Raw genomic sequence first — 22,156 nt, 5'->3', positions numbered from 1 at the left:
TAAGCTATTTCTAAAGATTTTGTTTCTTGATTTCCTTAACTAAATTTGGATGGAGAATGAAGCAAAGCATTATGGGAGGGAACATGCTAATAGCTTCATTCGTAGAGTGAATTGGGGCCATGAAAAATGGGCTGTGTCAGCATGCTGTTCACTTGGCTACTGATTCACAGCTTAACTATCATCTCCAAAATAGTTTTTTTTTAATTGGGATAAACTATATATAACATAAAATTTACCATTTTAACCATTTTAACTATACAGTTCAGTAGCATTAAGTACATTTATTCTTTGCAACCATCACTTCTACCTCTCCAAAACTTTTTCATCATCCCAAACTGAAACTCTGTACCCATTAAACACTAACTCCCCTCCCCATTCCTCCCACTCCCAGCCCCTGGCAACTTCTATTATACTTTATGTTTCTACGAATTTGACTGCTCTAAATACCTCATATAAGCAGAATCATATAATATTTTATTTTTTGTGTCTGGCTTCTTTTTTTTAAAGATTTTGTTTATTTATTTGAGAGAAAGAGCACCCACGAGAGAGCACAAGAGGGGGGTCGGGGGGGCGAGAGAGAGGGAGAAGCAGGCTCCCAGCTGAGTAGGGAGCCCGACATGGGGCTCGATCCCAGGACCCCAGAATCATGACCTGAGCCGAAGGCAGAGATTTAACCAACTGAGTGACTCAGGTGCCCCTGGCTTTTTTTTTTTTTTTAAGTTTATTTAAGTAATCTCTACACCCAATGTGGGGCTCGAACTCATGACCTCAAGATCAAAAGTTGCATGCTCTTCCCATGCCCAGGACCCTGAGATCATGACCCCAGCCGAAGGCAGATGTTTCACTGACTGAGCCACCCAGGCACTCCCCAACATTTTATTTTTTTATTTATTTTTTTAAAAGATTTTATTTATTTATTTATTTGAGAGAGAGAGAATGAGAGATAGAGAGCACGAGAGGGAAGAGGGTCAGAGGGAGAAGCAGACTCCCCGCTGAGCAGGGAGCCCGATGTGGGACTCGATTCCAGGACTCCAGGATCATGACCTGAGCCGAAGGCAGTTGCTTAACCAACTGAGCCACCCAGGTGCCCTCCTCAACATTTTATTATAAAAATTTCAAACATGAGAGGTGACTGGTTGGCTCAGTCGCTATATAGCACGAGACTTTTTTATTCAGATTTTTTTTAAAGCAAGTTTTATTTTATTTTATTTTTTTACAGATTTTATTTATTTATTTGAGAGAGAGAGACACAGCGAGAGAGGGAACACAAGCAGGGGGAGTGGGAGAGGGAGAAGCAGGCTTCCCGCTGAGCAGGGAGCCCAATGTGGGGCTCGATCCCAGGACCCTGGGATCATGACCTGAGCCGAAGGCAGACGCTTAATGACTGAGCCACCCAGGCGCCCCCTTTTTTAAAGATTTTACTTATTTATTTGACAGAGAGACAGCGAGAGAGGGGACACAAGCAGGGGGAGTGGGAGGAGAAGCAGGCTTCCCGCTGAGCAGGGTGCCCGATGTAGAACTCAATCCCAGGACTCGATCCCAGAACTCTGGGATCATGACCTGAGCTGAAGGCAGACGCTTAAGTACTGAGCCACCCAGGCACCCTCCTTTTTTAAGTAGGCTCCACGCCCAGCATGGAGCCCAACACAGGGCTTGAACCCACAACCCTGAGATCAAGACCTGAGCTGAGATCAAGAGTTGGCCACTTAACCAACTGAGCCACCCAGGCACCCCTAAAAATAAAATCTTTAAAAAAATTTTTTCAAAATTTCAAAAAATTCAAAAATGTTCAAAGTGTTATTCAGTAAACAAAGTCATCATCTAGATGCAAAACTGACATCTTTAAAAGTCCTGTTGGATGTTGATGTGTAGCTAATTTTTTTCCCACAGGGTAAGAAAAATTAGTGGAAAAAAAGATTAGCAACTTGATTTTAGATTACTTTGGTCCAATCAAAGACTTAGTCATTAATTCCTGGTGTGGTGAAATTGTGTGTTTCACCAGCTGCCTTGGATGACTTCATCCTCCACGGATGACTTTCCAGCACTAAGAAAATTGAAAAGTCAGCTAACTTCTCCCTGGAACATGAGATTCTTTGGGGCCTAAAAGCACAATAGCCCTGTATTAGGGAGTCTCTCAATTAATGATGCTCATTCCACTTGGCAAACTGAAAAAACAATACAGGTTGGAAATTTTTCATAATAAAATTTGGCTGGGGGAATGTCAGTGTTTTGCCGTTTCAATAGGTTTTGGTCAAATACCCATAAGTACAGAAAATGTTCTTGATTACAGTTTTTTTGACTTAGTAAAAATTTCCAGTCTACATTTTGGTCCTTTCTCTCAGCTGGTGTGGTCAGGTTAACTAAGGCACAAAAAGCTATCATGTCAGGTGATTATCCCAGCAGGGTGACCTATCTGAGCTGTTGCTGGGTGTCCTAATGTCCTACCCACAACTACTAAACTGGGTGACTTTACCAATATTTACCTCCACACATTCAATGAGAGGACCAGGAGTCAAACGTTGACTCCAGCTTCTATAATACAGTACTTCTGGGCTTCAGTTTATCTTAAAATGGGGGAAGTGGTTCCTTAGGTGTTCTTCAAGGTCTGGGTTAGCTAGCCTTTGGTTATGTTCTAAACACAAATTGATTGATATCTTATTTAGGTGAGGCTAGAGAGCAAAGTTTCTGTTTGTCTACATATTAGAAACAACTGAGAAGTTTGTAAACCGACTTGATGCCCAGGCATCTCCTCAGACCAATTAAGTCAGAATGTCTGGGAAGGCACTGTGTTGGTTAATTCAATAAAAACACAAAATGAGAAATAAAATTGGAGTAGCCAAGTGGGTAAACACATTATTCACTGTATATTATATGTGGCGTTAGTTGTTCACATAAACTCCAAAAACATCAATATTTCTGATGTTCACAACCCCCTGCAAGGTGGGAACTTGATTTCCTCATGGTGACTGCAAAGGATCATAATCAGTGAAGTTGAGTATGAGCCTATTCTAGATCCATTATTAAAGCTTCTCTCTTAACAATGAATTCCTAACTTAGTGCTGTTTGGATGTACTATTTGCACTGAGCACACTGGTGTGGAAACTCGAACCACTTCTCTCAAGTGGACACGGCATGTGAGTTTAGAAGACAGCCGCCCATCTCCAACCAAGGTTCAAAACTTCTGACCATGAAAGGTAGACAGGTGGCGCTACCAGACGATCTGGGCCCCTCAACTGCGAAGCCCAGAGGATTGTGGGACTTGTAGTTTTTCATGCATCATTTCAGCCTCGTGAACTACATTTCCCAAAAATGCAAAAGCAGCTAGTCAGTTGCACCGTCGGTCGTAAAGTGTCGTTTAAGCGTGAAAGGTGAGTGTACTCTGTGTGGGCTGCGGGTTTCTAGAAGTTGTGGATTTGCTGTAAGAGATACCGTATTAACTTTTTTTTTAAATATCCATTTACATGTTTTTGGTTTTTTGTTTTTTGTTTTAGATTTTATTTATTTATTTGACAGAGAGACACAGCGAGAGAAGGAACACAAGCAGGGGGAGAGGGAGAGGGAGAAGCAGGCTTCCCGCGGAGCAGGGAGCCCGATGTGGGGCCCGATTGGGATCACGACCTGAGCTGAAGGCAGGCGCTTAACGAATGAGCCACGCAGGCGCCCCGATACCGTATTAACTCTTTACCGTTTGGTGGTACCTGGCAGAGAGCTGCTGTTCCAATAGAGCGTGTTTTCAGCGGGGTGTCCCGAGCCCTTTGGTCTCAGGAGTCCAGTCTGTATTTGTTTAGCGGTTCAGGTGTTGCTGTGAAATGTCTAGAAAAATCGGGGTCCTAACCTAGATCTGGAAAGCCAAGCATAAGGTAATGTTTACATAAGGGGTGCGTATCACTAGAGAATTTCTGCATTATGTTAAGTAATGTGTCAGAGCCTTGCTTTTACAGCTAGAAGGCTGGGGTAGAATGTCGTGCCAGGCCTCACTATTCCTGCTGTGTCCAAGTAGCAGTGTTTGCGATTGAGGGTAAACTAAAAGAATATGGGAAAGATGGAATAAAAGATGTGCATGTGCTTAGTTACATTAATAAATAAAAAGCCATAAAAATCATAAGCCTGAAATATCTGAGCAACGACTTCATCAACACCTGGCATACCAGAACTCAAATGTGCTCTTTAGTTTATGAAGAAATACTTCTGATTTATAAAATGGGAAGTAGGTTTATGGAACACACGGTCTCCCAAGGGATGGTAGTAACTAAAATTATAAAGGCAGTCCTCCAATGGAGACGTCTTTAGATGTAGTCATAGAATAACAATGAGCTATTAAGGGATTTAAAAGATATTGGGAGTAGACGATTAATATTTTGAAGTTTATAAGAAATTTTTTATTTTTTTAAAGGTTTTATTTATTTATTTGACAGAGAACGAGACACAACGAGCGAGGGAACACAAGCCTGGGGAGTGGGAGAGGGAGAAGCAGGCCTCCCGCGGAGCAAGGAGCCCGATGTAGAGCTCGATCCCAGGACCCTGGAACCATGACCTGAGCCGAAAGCAGATGCTTAAAGACTGAGCCACCCAGGCGCACAAGACATTTTTTGAAAAGATTTTATTTAGTTGAGAGAGAGTACAGAGCAGGGGCAGAGGGAGAAGGAGAAGCGGACTCCCCTGATAAGCAGGGAGTCCAAAGTGGGCTCGATCCCAGGACTCTGGGATCATGACCTGAGCCAAAGGCAGATGCTTAACGACTGAGCCACTCAGGCGCCCCCAGTTTCTGACCGGCCAGGTTTTACTGGGACAAGCAGAATAGGCCTCATCTTATGCTAGAATCCTGCTTTTTTTTTTTTTTTTTTAAGATTTTATTTATTTATTCATGAGAGGCAGAGGGAGAAGCAGGCTCCCAAGGAGCAGGGAGCCCGATGCGGGACTCGATCCCAGGACCCTGGGATCATGACCTGAGCCGAAGGCAGACGCTCAACCATCTGAGCCACGCAGGTGCCCCTAGAATCCTGCTTTACCAATTTGTATTTTACATTTCCTTTTTATTACTACTATTATTTTTTTTGAGAGGGAGAAAGTTCATGTGCAGGGAGGGGTAGAGGAAGAGGGAGAGAGGGAATCTTAAGCAGGATCCACACCCTGTGCAGAGCCCGACTTGGGGCTAAATCTCACCACCCAGAGATCAAACCTGAGTTGAAACTAAGAGTGGGTCGCTTAACTGAGGGCGCCACTCAGGCGCCCCCATTCCTTTTTTAAAATAGATATTTTGGGGTGCTTGGGTGGCTCAGATGGTTAAGCATCTGCGTTTGGCTCGGGTCGTGATCTCTGTGTCCTGGGATCGAGCCTCATGTCCGGCTCTCAGCTCCATTTTTTTATTCTCCTCACTTTGCTGATCATATCTCTTAAGCCTTTAAAATATTCAAAAGATATAAGCATTTTCCTTTGTCTCATGACTTTCGGCATTTCAGCACTTCGATGCCCTGGGCACACTAGGACATCTGCAATCCAGACATCCCTCTAAGGAATTATTTTTTCTTAATTTTTATTGTGGAGGCACCTGGCTGGCTCAGTCCGTAGAGCATGTGACTCCTGATCTCAGAATCGTGAGTTCAAGCCCCACATTAGGTGTGGAGCCTACTTTAAAAATAAATATATAACATTTTTTATTGGGGGGGTGCCTGGGTGGCTCAGGCAGTTAAGCATCTGCCTTTGGCTCAGGTCATGATCCCAGCTTCCCGGGATCAAGCCCCACATCAAGCCCCGAATCGGGCTCCCTACTCAGCAGGGAGTCTGCTTCTCCCTCTGCCCCTCCCCCCTGCTTGTGTTCTCTCTCTTGCTCTGCTCTCTCTCTCAAATAAATAAAATCTTAAAAACAATTTTTTTTATTGTGGAAATAGAATGATATAACAAACCCAATCCACGGATCCATCACCCAGCTTCAGAAATTAACAAGTCCAGGGGCGCCTGGGTGGCTCAGTCGTTAAGCATCTGCCTTCGGCTCAGGTCATGATCCCAGGGTCCTGGGATTGAGTCCCACATTGGGCTCCCTGCTCATTTGGGAGCCTGCTTCTCCCTCTCCCACTCCCCCTGCTTGTGTTGCCTCTCTTGCTGTGTCTCTGTCAAATAAATAAATAAGATCTTAAAAAAAAAAAAAAAAGTCCAGGGCCGCCTGGGTGGCAGCTCAGTTGCTTAAGCGTCTGATTCCTGATTTGGCTCAAGTCATGATCTCAGGGTTGTGAGATCGAGGCCCACCTTGGGCTCCGTGCTGGGCATGGAGCCTACTAAAAAAACATATATACTCTTAATATAGATAGAAACAAAAAAGATTAGCTGCCATTAGTGCCAATAGGGAGAGCCAGACTCTTTTTTTCGTAATGTTGAAAGTGGAGGAAGCTGTTGATGCTTAATGCCTAGATGCCAACTTTGCTTTTCAGCTATAAATGAGATATCACCTCCGACCTGCCAGAATGGCTAAAATCAAAGACATAGGAGATAACATGTGGGTAAAGATGTGGAGAAAAAGAACCCTCGTGGACTGTTTGTGGGAATGCAAGCTGGTGCATCTACTGTGGAAAACAGTATGGAGGTTCCTCAAAAAATTAAAAATAGAATTACTATATGATCCAGTAATTCCACTCCTGGGTATTTACCCAAAGAAAACAAAGACACTAATTTGAAAAGATACATGCACCTCTATGTTTATTGCAGCATTATTTACAATAGCCAAGATATGGAAGCAACCCAAATGTCCATCCATAGATGAATGGATAAAGAAGATGTCTATTTTAAAAAAGGAATGGGGGCGCCTGAGTGGCGCCCTCAGTTAAGCGACCCACTCTTAGATATACACACACACAAAGGAATATCACTCAGCCGAAAAAAGAAGGAAATCTTGCTATTTGCAACAACATGGATCGATCTAGAGGATATGATGCTAAGTGAAATAAGTCAGAGAAAGACAAATACCACATGATTTCACTCAATGTGTGGAATTTAAGAAGCAAAACAAATGAACAAAGAAAAAAGAGACAAACAGAGTCTTAAATATAGAGAACAAACCTGGTGGTTGCCAGAAGGGAGGTGGGGTGGGGAGATGGGTGAAATAGGTGAAGGAGATTAAGTCGGTTAGGTGTCTGCCTTTGGCCCAGGTGTTGATCCCAGAGTCCTGGGATCTAGGCCCATGTCAGGCTCCCGGCTCAGTGGGGAGTCTGCTTCTCTCTCTCTGCCCCTCCCCCTGCTTGTGCTCTCTGTCTGTCTCTCTCTCAAATAAATAAAATCTTAAAAAAAAAAGAGGACACTTGCAGTGATGAGCAATGAGTAATGTATAGAATTGTTGAATCATATTGTACGCCTGAAACTACTGTAATACTGTATGTTAATTATCCTTCAATTAAAAAAAGAAAAAAATCTAGGAACGCCTGGGTGGCTCAGTCAGTTAATCATCTGCCTTCAGCTCAGGTCATGATCCCAGGGTCCCGGGATCAAGTTCCACATCAAGCTCTTTGCTCAGTGGGGAGCCTGCTTCTCCCCCTGCTTGCGTGCTCTCTCTCTCTCTGGCAAATAAATAAAATCTTAAAAGAAAAAAAGTCTAGGGGCGCCTGGGTGGCTCAGTCGTTAAGCGTCTGCCTTCTGCTCAGGTCATGATCCCAGGGTCCTGGGATCAGGCCCCGCATCAGGCTCCCTGCTCCGCGGGAAGCCTGCTTCTCCCTCTCCCACTCCTCCTGCTTGTGTTCCCTCTCTTGCTGTGTCTTGCTGTCAAATAAATAAAAGTCTTTTTTTTTTTTTAAGATTTTATTTATTTATTCATGAGAGACACAGAGAGAGAGAGAGAGAGAGGCAGAGGAGAAGCAGGCTCCCAAGGAGCAGGGAGCCCGATGCGGGACTCGATCCCAGGACTCTGGGATCATGACCTGAGCTGAAGGCAGACGCTTAACCATCTGAGCCACCCAGGCGCCCTCAAATAAATAAAAGTCTTAAAAAAAAAAACAAGTGTAAAGGGAAAGACTAAACAAAAAAAAAGAAATAATGTTTTGATACATTCTTCCTTCTAGTCTCTGGCAACTACTAATTTACTTTCTGTCTCTATATATTTGTGTATTTTGGACAATTTATATAAGTGGAGTCGTACGGTATTTGTCCTTTTGTGACTGAATTCTTACACTTAGCACAATGTTTTCAATGTTTATCTATTTTGTAGCCTATACTGGAACTTCATGCTTATAGGTAAGTAACATTTCATTGTATGGATAGGCCCCATTTTGTTTATCCATCCATCAGTTGGTTGAAACCATGGTTGCCTCAGGTTTTTTTGTTGTTGTTTTGGGGGGTTTTTTTGGTTGCTTTAGTTTTTTTTTGTTTTGTTTCTTTTAAGATTTTATTTACTTATTTGAGAGAGAGCAGAGCAGGAGGGAGGGGCAGAGAGAGAAGCAAGCTCCCCTATGAGCAGGGAGCCTGACACGGGATTCGATCCCAGGACCCTGAGATCATGACCTGAGCCAAAGGCAGACGCTTAACCGACTGAGCCACTCAGGCGCCCCTAGTTGCTTTAGTTTTGTTTTGTTTTTTTATGATTCTATTTATTTGACAGAGAGAGACACAGTGAGAGAGGGAACACACAAGCAGGGGGGAGTGGGAGAGGGAGAAGCAGGCTTCCCGCTGAGCAGGGAGCCCGACGTGGGACTAAATCCCAGGACCCTGGGACCGTGACCTGAGCCAAAGGCAGACACTTAACGACTGAGCCACCCAGGTGTCCCTGGTTGCTTTAGTTTTTAAAATTTGGTTTCTCATATCAGGTTTCTTTCTCTCTGGAATGAGGATGAGTTTTGGGTTGACTTTCAGAGCAGCAAAAGGCCACTGGATGGTGAATATCAGCCGGCAGTGCTCACATGGATCCATTGGGTTATTTGTGCCACCAAGTCCTCCTCGGGACCCTGAGAAGGTCAAAGAGTTACAGCGCTTCATCACTCTTTCCAAGAGACTCCTAGTGATGACTGGGGCAGGAATCTCCACTGAGTCGGGGATCCCAGACTACAGGTCAGAAAAGGTGGGACTCTACGCCCGCACCGACCAGAAACCCATTCAGCATGGGGATTTTCTACGGAGTGCTCCAATCCGCCAGCGGTACTGGGCGAGAAACTTTGTAGGCTGGCCTCGGTTCTCCTCCCTCCAGCCAAACCCTGCACATTGGGCACTGAGCAACTGGGAGAGACTCGGAAAGCTATACTGGTTGGTGACCCAAAATGTGGATGCCTTGCACACAAAAGCAGGGAGTCAGCGCCTGACAGAACTCCATGGATGCATGCACAGGTGCAGGAAGGTCTAAATAGTTTGAATGCAGAAATGTGTGCTAGAGCACACATTTGGCTATCTTGATCACTGTCGTTTTCATTAGACCTTGAGAAAAAGATTTGGAGCAAGTTGTTTACTTTGGAGTAGATCCCAGCAAACTCACTGAGGAACAAACTCAGTGGGGAAATGAAACAGGGTAGGGAAGAAAAACCAAGAAAAGGGTAAATTGATGATTGGGTTGCTTTGGGGAGCTGAGGCTCAGTCCTTTGAGGAGCCCTCTGACTGTCTAGAACATGCTTCAGAATTGTCTCACTGCCAAGTCATGGAAGCTGGGGCATTTTTGTCCATCATATCCCATCCCTCATCGGTTGAGGGTCAGTCTAGGTGAATTAACTCCCTAACACTATCTCTGCAACTCTGGAGAAGGCTTCCTTGGCCAGTGAACACCCTAAGAGAGATGCAAGAAGTTGCTTGTAAGAGAACTGTATGCAAGGGACCTGTAGTGTCTTGAGGGGACTATGAGCAAAGTGCCAACAACACAGGCTAGAAGCTGGTGGATCTCAGGTGCCTAGACAGAGAACGCAGTACAGCCCAGCATATAGTCAGAACCCAATAAATACTGATGGAATGAAGACATGTAGTCCTGGCAATAACTTGTAGCTAATTGGAAACCATTTTCTTATTTTGAAGCCAGAGATCCTCCTGCCAATCATAAAATATTTATTGGGTGCCTACAACATGCAGTGTGCTACTTGGTGGTGTGGAGGGGTCAAAAACAAAGTATAAAACATGGTCTACTTTATATGTGAGAACTTTGTGATCTCTTTGGGGTGGGGGAGGGATCCAAAAAATAACATGTTTAACAAACAGCTCCACACAATTGTTAAATTATGTGGTCCCCCCTTGATAGACATGTTTTGCACGGTCAGAGAAACAGATTTAGTAAAGCTTTGAGTAATTGGTCAAGCTTTTATGGGAAAGGTGGGGCTTAAGCTTAGCTCTGGTCTGACTGGGCGAAAGAAGGGAGAGGGCTTTCTAAATGAAGAGGACTTATAGAGCCCAGAGGAGTCTGGCCTGGCCTCTGTGGAGACTTACTATGAAATCAGATTGTCTGGGAAGGCTAGACCCAAATCATGAGTGCATCTGAAAATAGCACAGCGCAATTTGGGTCTGTTGTGACAAAGGGGAATATTAGTGGTTTCTGAGCAAGAAAGTAGTATGATAAAAATAGCATTTGAGGAAAGCCACACAGGATTAGAAAGAGTGGCTCAGGGAGGTCAACCTGAAGGATCTAGACCCAGGTGGTATCAGGAGAATTCGAGAACTAATGATGGCCACGGGTCCATTAAAACTTTCTTTTCATGATGAAAATTTCAAATGTCCCTAAAAGGAAAGTAGTATAATGAACTCCCATGTACCATCACTCAGATACAAAGATTTTATGTCTACTTTACCCCTTGTCTCTTAAAATTTTTTTCAAAGATTTTTATTATTTATTTGACGGAGAGAGACACAGCGAGACACAGCGAGAGAGGGACCACAAGCAGGGGGAGTGGGAGAGGGAGAAGCAGGCTTCTGGCAGAGCAGGGAGCCCAATGCGGGGCTTGATCCCAGGACCCTGGGGTCATGACCTGAGCCGAAGGCAGACGCTTAACGACTGAGCCACCCAGGCGCCCCATCTTTTTTTTTTTAAGATTTAATTTTTTGAAGTAACCTCTATACCCAACGTGGGGCTTTAACTCAGAACCCTGAGACTAAGAGTCACATGCTCCACCAACTAAGCCAGGTGCCCCTCATGGGGGCCTTTTAAGTAAAATAATCAACAAAATCTGATGGCCGACTAGGTAAAAAGGAGCAAAACAAGTAGTAAGTTTTTCCAAGGGTTCCTGCCCAAGTAACTGGAGAAAGGATGGTGACAGAGAAGCTGAGGAGGGGCGGGTGAAGACAGAGATCAGCTGGACAGGACAGTCAAGATGTCTTGGAGTTTGGGAGCCGAGCAGGAGTGGAGTCCTGTGCTGGAGAGGGGGCTGCTAGCACAGAGGCATTGTGGCAGTGCAAATGGAGTCCCCAGGGTGGAGAAGGGAGAAGGAAAACTGTCTGGAGGATTGAAGAATAGGGAAGAAACCAACTAAACCACTTTTTCTTTCTTTTAGCAGCTATTTAGTGAATGCCCACTGTCTGTAGGCACTGTTCTAGGTGGTGGGCATAGCACAATGGTCAAAGGACTCAAAGTTCTTGCTCTCATGGAGCTCATGATTAGAGAGGTAAGGAGAGAAACAGAAGACACTGGGTAAGGACACCAGGGGGAAGAGCATTTTTTTAATTTTTTTTAAAAGATTTTATTTACTTGAGAGAGAGAATGAGAGAGAGCGAGCACATGAGAGGGGGGAGGGTCAGAGGGAGAAGCAGACTCCCCGCTGAGCGGGGAGCCCGATGCGGGCGATCCCAAGACTCCAGGATCATGACCTGAGCCGAAGGCAGTTGCTTAACCAACTGAGCCACCCAGGCGCCCGGGGGGAAGAACATTTTAAAGAGACGATGGTGATGGGCAGCGACACCCGCCCCAGAGGAGGAGGGGGAGGAAGGGAAAAGCACAGGTTTGGGCACTAAGGAAGTCATATGCAGTTGTGCTACGGATAAAAATGAGCTGACAGGGTAAGCAGGGAGCGTGAGTTAGGAAAACAGATGTACACTCCTTGTTCTACAGACTGGCAGCAGAAGGAAAGTGAGAAATGGTAAAGAGGTCATGAGAAGGTATTCTAATATGGGGGAAAGACTGCGTGTTAGGAATGGCAAGCACTGTCGGAGGAGTTAAAAATGGTCAGGGATGAGATGTCTTTGGCAGCTTCATGCCTCCTTGGGGCCAACCGTTCAGTAGCCTCTTCTTTGGTTTCAGGGTTCTTTGCTTGGACTGTGGCGAACAGATTCCCCGGGCGGTGCTGCAGGAGCGTTTTGAAGCCCTGAACTGCACCTGGAGTGCCGAGGCCCATGGCCTGGCTCCGGATGGCGACGTCTTTCTCACAGAGGAGCAGGTGCAGAGCTTTCAGGTCCCGTCCTGCGCTCGATGTGGGGGCCCCCTGAAACCAGATGTCGTTTTCTTTGGGGACACAGTGAACCCTGACAAGGTTGACTTTGTGCGCAGGCGTGTAAAAGAAGCGGACTCCCTCTTGGTAGTGGGCTCGTCGTTGCAGGTATCTGACTTGGTCAGGGTGGTGACTGCCCCTTTTGTGGGATGGAGAACCCCGGAGAGGCTTCCTGTTTGGTTTCTTTCTTCCTGCATCGAGAGTTCTCACTGGTGTCTTCCTCTTCTAAGGTGTACTCCGGCTACAGGTTTATCCTCACTGCCCGAGAGAAGCAGCTCCCAATTGCAATACTTAACATTGGGCCCACACGGTCAGACGACTTGGCATGTCTGAAACTGGATTCTCCTTGCGGAGAGTTGCTGCCTTTGATAGACCCACGCTGACCACAGCCTGGTGATCCTGAGCCCGAAGCTGGGACTTTCACTGTAATCCTATTAAAGGTAAATGCTTTCTTAGATAACAGTTTCCAGTTCCCATTCAACTGAGAGCACTGACAAAATATAGGCTTCTTAATGTATGGCCATTCTTTTTTTTTTTTAAGATTTTATTCATTTGACAGAGAGAGACACAGCGAGAGAGGGAACACAAGCAGGGGGAGTGGGAGAGGGAGAGGCAGGCTTCCTGCGGAGCAGGGAGCCCAATGCGGGGCTCGATCCCAGGACTCTATGATCATGACCTGAGCCGAAGGCAGACCCTTAACGACTGAGCCACCCAGGCACCCCAATGTATGGCCATTCTTAATTAAAACGGATTTATTTTTTATTTTTTTATTTTATAATTTTTATAATTTTTAAAAGATTTTTATTTGAGAGAAAGAAGAGAGAGCGCGCCAGCACGCGAGCGGGGGGTGGGGAGGGGCTGAAGGAGAGGTAGAGGGGAAGACTCTCAAGCAGATTCCCCACTGAGCGCACAGCTGGACTTGGGGCTTGATCTCACAACCCGGAGATCATGATCTGAGCCGAAAGCAAGAGTCGGTGCCCAACAACTGAGCCATCCCAAGAGCCCCTATTAAAAATTTTTTCATTTATTTACTTATTTTCAAGAAAGAGTGAGTGGGGGAGGGGCAAAGAGAGAGGGAGAGAGAGAGAAGCAGACTCTCTGCTGAGCGTGGAGCCCCACTCCTGGCTCCAACCCATGTCTTTGAGATCATGACCTGAGCCAAAATCAAGAGTCAGACGCTGAACCAACTGAGCCCCACTGTGTGCCCCTTAATTAAAACTAATTTTTTAATGTGCATTAAACTATAGTGCTTCAAAGACTATGATGTTCCAGTTCTAGGTACGTGCTATTTATTTATTTAATTTATTTGAGAGGGAGGGGGAGAATCTTAAGCAGCCTCCACGCCCAGCCCCAGCTGAGGCAGGGCACAATCTCACACCTCTGACATCATGACCTGAGCTGAAATCAAGAGTTGGACACTTAACTGACCGAGACACCCAGGCACCCTGGCACATGCTATTTAAGATAATCTTTCAAAATCTGCCATTGCTTTTTCCCCCCGTTTTAAAAAGATAACAGCTTTATTCAGACATAATAAACATACCATAAAGTTCACGCTTTCGAAGTATACAAGTTGTCTTATAGTATACTCACAAAGTTGAACATTACTCACTACTGTCTAATTCCAGAATATTTTCATCATCCCAAGAAGAAACCTTGTACCCATTACCAGTCACTCCCCACTCCCAACCCTACCACCACTCCCCAGTCCCTGGCAACAAGTAATCTATTTCTGCCTATTCTAGACATTTCATATAATCTGTGGCCTTCTGTGTCTGGCTTCTCCACTTGGCATAATAGTTTCAAGGTTCATCCATACTGTAGCATGTGTTGGTACTTCATATCCATTTTAATCTATGAATACAACCATTTAAGCTTTATTGAGATACAGTTCACAAACCATACAGTTTACTCATTTATACAATTCAATAGTTTTTAGTATATTTCTAGGGAAGTACAACCACTTAAAAAGACTTTGGCGGGCGCCTGGGTGGCTCAGTTGTTAAGCATCTGCCTTCGGCTCAGGCCACGATCCCAGGGTCCTGGGATCAAGCCCCACCATCGGGCTTCCTGCTCGGCGGGAAGCCTGCTTCTCCCTCTCCCACTCCCCCTGCTTGTGTTCCCTCTCTCACTCTGTCTCTGTCAAATGAATAAATAAAATCTTAAAAAAAAAAAAAAAAAAGACTTTGGGATGCCTGGGTAGCTCACTTAGTTAAGCGGCTGCCTTCAGCTCATGTCATGATCCAGGGGTCCTGGGATTGAGTCCCTCGTCAGGCTCCTTGCTCAGCGGGGAGCCTGCTTCTCCCTCTGCCCTGCCATTCCCTCTGCCTGTGCGTGCTCTCTCACAAATAAATAAAATCTTAAAAAAAAAAGACTTTAATTTTTGGAGTAGTTTTAGGTTCACAGCCAAACTGAGCAGAAAGTACAGTGTCCCATACACCCCCTTGCCCTGTACACTCAACACAGTATCATTCACCTGCTGACATCTTGGTTGTTTCCAAGTGTGTGGCAATTATGAATTAAGTTGCTGTAAATGTGTGTAGGTTTTTGTGTGGGCATAAGTTTTCAACTCATCTGGGTAAATACCAAGGAGCAAGATTGCTGAATCGTATGATAAAAATATGTTTAGTTTTGTATGCAACTGCCAAACTGCCCTCCAAAATGGCTGCACCATTTTGCATCACCACCAAAGAATGAGAGTTCCTGTATAAGCAGGAACTATTTTTAATATTTTAAAACTATTTTTTTTAAAGATTTTATTTATTTATTTGAGAGAGAGAGAGACAGCAAGAGAGGGAACACAAGCAGGGGGAGCAGGAGAGGGAGAAGCAGGCCTCCTACCGATCAGGGAGCCCGATGTGGGCTATACACCCCTAGTATACTTTAATTTAAAATAGTTTTAAAATATGGGGCGCCTGGGTGCCTCAGTCATTAAGCATCTGCCTTCGGCTCAGGTCATGCATGATCCCAGGGTCCTGGGATCGAGCCCCTCATCAGGCTCCCTGCTCAGCGGGAAGCTGACTTCTCCCTCTCCTGCTCCCCCTGCTTGTGTTCCCTCTCTTGCTGTCTCTCTCTCTTTCAAATAAATAAATAAAATTAAAAAATAAATAAATAAAGCGTCTGCCTTCCGCTCAGGTCATGATCCCAGGGTCCTGGGATCGAGCCCCGCATTGGGCTCTCTGCTCTGCGAGAGGCCTGCTTCTCCCTCTCCACTCCCCCTGCTTGTGTTCCCTCTCTCGCTGTGTCTCTGTCAAATAAATAAATTAAAAAAAAATAATAAAAAAAATAAATTGAAGTATACTATACATACTATTTTAAAAACTATTCTAATTGAAGTATACTATACATACAGAGAAGAGCATGTATTATAAGTAGACAGCTTGATGAAGACATATAGCATCTAGATCAAGAAAGAGAACATGACTAGCAAACAAAGAAGCCCCGTTGGCACACACACTTTTTAAAGTAGTAGGCTTCATGCCCAGCGTGGAGCCCAACATGGGGCTTGAACCCACAACCCTGAGATCAAGACCTGAGCCAAGACCAACAGTTGGGAGGCTCAACTGACTGAGCCACCCAGACGCCCAAACACACACATTTTGTTTTAAAGATTTATTCAGGGGCGCCTGGGTGGCTCAGTCGTTAAGCATCTGCCTTCGGCTCAGGTCATGATCCCAAGATCCTGGGATTGAGCCCTGCATTGGGCTCCCTGCTCCGCGGGGAGTCTGCTTCTCCTCTCCCACTCCCCCTGCTTGTGTTCCTTCTCTCGCTGTGTCTCTGTTAAATAAATAATAAAATCTTTAAAAAAAAAAAGATTTTATTTATTCATTCGAGAGGGAGAGAGAGCACAAGCAGGGGGAGAGATGGTGACCTTAGCTGAAGGCAGATGCTTAACCATCTGGGCTACGCAGGTATCCCCCACACACTTTTTAATATACTTTTTAAACTAGGTTCTTTTTTTTTTTAAACTAGGTTCTTATTACTAGTATAATACATATTTATTGTAGAACATTAAGATGATACAAATAGGGACGCCTGGGTGACTCAGTTGGGTAAGCGGCTGCCTTTAGCTCAGGTCATGGTCCCAGGGTCCTGGGATCGAGTCCCACATTGGGCTCCTTGCTCAGCAGGAAGCCTGCTTCTCCCTCTGCCTGCTGCTCCCCCTGCTTGTGGTCTCTCTGACCAATAAATAAAATCTTAAAAAAAAAAAAAGATGATACATATAAGTAAAAAGAATATAATACAAATTACCCACTATCCTACCACCAAGATAACCAAAGTTTAACATTCTGGTATAACTAAATCTGTTTTTACAAAAATCAAATCAAGGCTGTGCATGTTTTATTACGTCCCGTTTTCACTTAACAAGATATGATGTCCATCTTTACATGCCCTAAATGCTGTGGTTTTTTGAATGGTAGGCTGATGTTCACAATCATTACCCCCACCCACTCTCAGCTAATTTAGCATTAACTTGTTTCATTTCTTTTCAGGTTCATAAGGATTCCTCACTTCTTCCTCTAACTAATCAAGCTCACTGAGTGCAGCCTGTAGAGGGCAGCAAACCAACATCTTTCTCCCAGCCCCTCTCTGAACTGGGCAGGTTTGAGTGTGGCTGAGATTTGACCCTGAAGAAAGACTTTTTCAAAGCAGCGGCTGCTCTTGATAGGGAAAACTGCCCTCATTTGCTTTTTATCTCACCAGGCAGAAGAAACAGCTTGGGAAATATGTAGGCCAGAACGGTCTCTGGAGTGCTAACCCAGGAATCTCACTAATGTGGGGGTGAGGGGAGAAGAAAATGACTTCATTTGGGGCACCTGGGTGGCTCAGATGGTTAAGCGTCTGCCTTCGGCTCGGGTCATGATCCCAGGGTCCTGGGATCGAGTCCCACATCCGGCTCCCTGCTGGGCAGGGAGCCTGCTTCTCCCTCTGCCTCTGCCTCTCTCTCTCTCTCTCTCTGACTCTCATGAATAGATAAATAAAACATTTAAAAAAAAAACATTAAAATAAAAAAAATTAACCTAAAAAAAATGACTTCATTTATAATTACAAATGGTTAAATGTCTCTAACTGAAACATTTTGATTTCTTTTTAAAGATGAATAATGGTATGAATGAATTTTTTATTAACTAAGGAATAAAGGAACCATATTTTTAATAGCACACCAAGTATGTGGGCTGTACGTTTATATTCTTTTTTTAATCAGCTAAAAGAGAATGGGCTTTATGACATGGTTCTCTTAAGGATTTCTGCTGGATTTCAGCTGCCATAATGAGACACTTGCCTTGAACCTGGTCTGTAGAGAGGAAACAAGTGGGCTCTTAAACTGATTTGTTTCTGCCAAGTAAGGCAGCATTACTGTGTTAGCCAGAGAGAATCACTGTACCAGGCTAAAGCTTTCAGCACAATCTCATCAAAAAGTAAAGCGGATGAAAGAATCACAGCCTATTTTCGATAGTCCTTTGTCTAAAATTAGGGCAAAGCAATACATGTTCATCCTGCACCTGCCTAGAAAGTAAATTTTAGTTAACTGGGATAATCCAGGATCTTGAAACCAACAGAGTTCTTTTCATCTGCACAACTGTACATTTTCCCATAGTCATTAATTCTGAAGAGGTGTAAGGCTGTTGTAAATCTCATTCCAGCTTTCTTGCAGAGGAGGATCCTAAGGTGCTTTGAATCAGATTTGCTCAGTTACCTAAAGTCAGTACCAGTAATTGTATTCAAATCTGGGTCTTTTGGATCTCAAGCTGTTCTCACCCACAAATTTCAGTGGTTACTGACAGATAGTGTATTATACAAAGATACAACCTCTTGGCTTCAGGGGCGCATGGGTGGCTCAGATGGTTAAACATCTGCCTTCAGCTTAGGTCATGATCCCAGGGTCCTGCTATCGAGCCCCGCATCGGGCTCCTGGCTGGCAGGGAGCCTGCTTCTCCATCTGCCTCTCCCCCTATTCATGCTCTCTCTTTCTGTCTGTATCTCTGTGTCTCAAATGAATAAATAAAATCTTAAAAAAAAACAACAACCTCTTGGCTTCAAGTGGCTCACCGAGAATGTGCTCTTTCCTCATCCTTATTCTCTACCACAAAATGTCACAGATTCATGCATGGAATGACAGAATGAGAGCAAATTAAATGCATCCTGCCCACATTTTATTTCGGAGGAAACTAAGATCCAGACTTACTGAAGGCCATACAACATAGTATAAGAGCCAGGACTAGAATCCAAGACTTTTTCCTCCCAGTTCTGTTCTTTTTAAACAACTGCTTCCTATTTGTCTGAGGCTTATGCTTAGAAAGAAGCCTGAAGTAGAATCCAGCAGTACAATTGGCCAAGGAGACCAGGAATGGTTAAGATGCAGTGGGCAGTGGAGAGCAGGTTAGGTTGCCAAGGAAGGAGGCAGGCTCTATCACCTAATGCTGGCACGATTCATGAAACCAAGTCTTCAGGACCTTAGGAATGTTCATTTTGTTCATAGTTTCTCCTGAGGTGGAATTCCTCCCCAAAAATTTATCCCAAGAGGAACTCTGCTATCTCCTCACTTTACATCTTTCAGTTTTTACCAGCAGGGCAGTTCCTAACCCACTATAAGTGCCCTCTGCTGGAATAACAAACTGACTAGTGGATGCTATCAGTTTGTCATTGCCCCGGTTACAGGCTTCTAACTGCATAAGCTCAGCTTTGGGCATGACTTCAACTGCTTCCATGGCTCTGCTCTGCTATCACAGTTTTAGTAAATAGAAGTCACAAAGGCAAACAAGTACATAACACTCAACACCAGTTTCCCACTAACTCATATTCCTTTTTGCAGTGTCATAAATTGAGTATGTCTCTCACCTCTCCCTTAAATAATAGCATTTATTGAGCACACTATATCACAAACACTATGCAAAGTATTTTACAACACATTAGCTCACTTAATAAATTATCCCCGTAAGAAATGCTTGGACACGCATAAGGGTCAGTCTTCAGTGAATGCCAAACTTCCTGAGGATGCATTTAAGGACCAATAGGAAATCCAACACTCCTAGGTGGGGTGACCAACTGTCCCACATTGCCCAGTACTGGGGAAGCTTCCTGGGTTGCAGGACTTTCAGTGCTAAAACCAGGAAGAATTGGTTACCCTGCTCCTAGGAACGGGGTATAATAGTTAATAGTTAATTGGAATAGTTAATCTGAATTAGTTAATTCCAGATACATTGTCCTTCTTGAGATTCAAGATGGTGCTTGGATCCAGATTTTTTATCTAATCTTTAGGTCACGAAACAGATAAATTCCACCTCGTGAAGGGAAAAAAAAAGTTAATCTCATCCAAGAAAGGAGAGTTTTTTTTTCCTTTCTCAATTTATTAGAAAGGAATATAGCATGGAATCAAAACTCTTAGAATATAGACAGACCTGGATCTCCATCCCTTTTTTTTTTTTTAAGATTTTATATATTTATTTGACAGATAGCAAGAGCAGGAACACAAGCAGGGGGAGTGGGAGAGGGAGAGGGAGAGGGAGAAGCAGGCTTCCCATAGAGCAGGGAGCCCGATGCGGGGCTCCATCCCAAGAACCCTGGGATCATGACCTGAGCCAAAGGCAGATGTTTAACGACTGTGCCACCCAGGCGCCCCTCCATCCTGTCTTGCTACTTACTAGTTATGTGAATTTGGACAAGTGGTTAATCTTCAATCTCTTTATAGATGAGGATACTAGTAGCTACCTCACTGGGTTGTTAGGGAAGATTAAGAAAGGTAGCGATGCGGGGCGCCTGGGTGGCTCAGTAGGTTAAGCCACCGTCTTCGGCTCGGGTCATGATCCCAGGGTCCTGGGATTGAGCCCCGCGTCGGGCTCCCTGCTCAGTGGAGAGTCTGCTTCTCCCTCTCCCTCTGCCTGCCTCTCTGCCTACTTGTGCACTCTCTCTCTGTCAAATAAATAAATAAAATCTTTAAAAAAAAAAAAAAGGTAGTGATGCATCCCAAACTCCTAGCACAGTGCCTGGCACATAGTAAGCAAATGTCAGCCATTATTAGCCTAAAACTTTGTCCTCTACCAAGTACTCCTTTAACTAGACTCGCATGGATCTTCTCCAGGGCTACATTTCCTTTTTGTGTACCTTTTTAAAAAGATTACAAAAGCCAAATCTTGCTTGATATAATAAAGCCTTTCTAAAGAAAATAAAGAGTATCCTTCCCTCTCCTTCCCCTTGGGAAAATAGTATTTATGGAACATTTAGCATACAACAAGCACTGTAGGAAGCATTTTACAAGGCGTTGGCTCACCTAATTCCCACAACCCTATGATCTGCACACTATATTATTTCTTTTGAAAGATGAGGATCCTGAAGCTTGGAGATTTTATGTAATTAGTCCAAGGTCACCTGGGGTGACCAGGCCAGTAATCAAAGCCAGTCCATCCAGTTCTGAACTCCCTTTTTTAATGATCTATAGAAGCCCAGTGGGGTAACTCCGCAATTGCACTTTGGGAGGGAAGAATGGCAAGACTCAAGAAACCTCTTGAGGTGACCCCAACTAGGTCCTGAGGGATGAACAGGCAAGCACCAGGCAGGGAAAGGGAGAGCATTCCAACCGGAGGTCAGAGCTACAAATCCCTCCACCTTTTGTTTCCCCTCTGTGAAAGTGGGGACTTGGGGCGCAGAAGCCCTTGGCTCGCCCAACAGCCACTCGCCTCTCTCCTCGCGACAGTTTGACTCCCTGCACCCCAGCTTCCCGGCCCCCTCGTCCCTTTCCGGGATGGGAGCCCTGGAGGAGCTACCGACCGGAAGCTGGCAGGGGCCTGGGGGCGGCGGGGCGTGTGTGAGGCCAAGACATCCAGACGGGCACGCGCACCGCAGGAAGGTGGGCCCCAACGTCATACCCACGTGAGCTCACTCTTTTTTCACACTCGACCCGCCCACTCTTTCCTTCCCGCAGGAGCCTGACCCTGGAGAACTGCACACCGAGGACCCAGGAAGCCGCGCACGGAGCCATCGCCGCCACCTCACTCTGACGCCGGCTGGAGCAACCGTTACCAACCACTGCGCCTGCGCCAGCTCGGGCCGTCGCGCGAGGGGGCGGGGCCAGAGCCCGGGAGGCGCCGAGGTTGCCCAGGGGCTGGGCCGCTTTTCACCAGTTAAAAAAAAAAAAAAGGGACCCGGGGACCACGTGTTCAAAAGATACCCAATCACGTTTCCTACTCTGAAATCCCTGCAGGCCGAGGAAATGACTGGGTTGGGCTCAGGACCACGTGATCTGAAAAGGTAAATATAGCCACGTGGTTTTTCCTCAACTGCAGCAAACCTTGGCGCCAAGATGTACCTTCGTTGAACAATTACTTAATGAGCCTGTGCGGTGTGCAAAGCACTGTGAAGATACTGTGGCTGCTGGGATGTAATCGCTACTTCAGAATACTCACAATTCAGTTTATTTATTCATTTAAATCTCAGCCACTGTAAAAAAAATAAATAAATAAATAAATAAATCTCAGCCACTGTACTAGTGTTTCCCATATTCCATTTCCTTTAATGAGCACCCATCAGATGCTCATTGAAATATTGTTAAAGGGGGGCGCCTGGATGGCTCAGTCGTTGGGCATCTGCCTTCCGCTAGGGTCATGATCCCGGAGTCCTGGGATCCAGCCCCATATGGGGCTCCCTGCTTGGTGGGGAGCCTGCTTCTCCCGCTCCCTCTGCTGCTCCCCCTGCTTGTGCTTTCTCTTGCTGTAGGATGAGTGAATAAAATATTTTTTAAAGATTTTTTTTTTATTTTGGGGGCGCCTGGGTGGCTCAGTCAGTTAAGCGGCTATCTT

At 45.0% G+C, this 22,156-nt stretch overlaps 1 protein-coding gene across 3 annotated transcripts; it reads left to right on the top strand.

Moving 5' to 3' along the window:
• The first annotated feature begins 3,341 nt into the window (after window positions 1-3,341).
• SIRT4 (sirtuin 4) lies at window positions 3,342-17,346 on the top strand. Of its 3 annotated transcripts, XM_088019278.1 has the most exons (5): window positions 7,818-8,214; window positions 8,784-9,297; window positions 12,176-12,470; window positions 12,593-12,802; window positions 16,856-17,346. In XM_088019278.1, exons 1-4 carry the CDS (start codon window positions 8,205-8,207, stop codon window positions 12,743-12,745), a joined length of 972 nt encoding a protein of 323 aa, XP_087875404.1. In that variant the 5' UTR covers window positions 7,818-8,204; the 3' UTR covers window positions 12,746-12,802; window positions 16,856-17,346. The 3 variants fall into 3 exon arrangements, with proteins under 3 accessions (XP_027972450.1, XP_087875404.1, XP_027972448.2); XM_028116649.2 differs by lacking the exons at window positions 7,818-8,214; window positions 16,856-17,346 and adding an exon at window positions 3,342-3,368 and having other exon boundaries at window positions 12,176-12,800; XM_028116647.2 differs by lacking the exon at window positions 16,856-17,346 and having other exon boundaries at window positions 12,176-12,800.
• Window positions 17,347-22,156: the final 4,810 nt, after the last annotated feature.

The sequence above is a fragment of the Eumetopias jubatus genome, unplaced genomic scaffold, assembly GCF_037043125.1.
Source record: "Eumetopias jubatus isolate StellerSeaLion01/CBP00866 unplaced genomic scaffold, mEumJub1_p1.0 scaffold_16, whole genome shotgun sequence".
Classification (NCBI taxonomy): domain Eukaryota; kingdom Metazoa; phylum Chordata; class Mammalia; order Carnivora; family Otariidae; genus Eumetopias; species Eumetopias jubatus.
Note: the sequence above shows the minus strand (reverse complement) of the source record. Positions and strands in the feature narration are given on the sequence as shown.

What these genes read in the sequence shown, in the direction of transcription:
- SIRT4 (XM_028116647.2), top strand. An exon ending in CTCCATGGATGCATGCACAG is followed by an intron (nt 9,298 to 12,175) that starts GTGCAGGAAGGT and finishes CTTTGGTTTCAG; the next exon opens with GGTTCTTTGCTTGGACTGTG.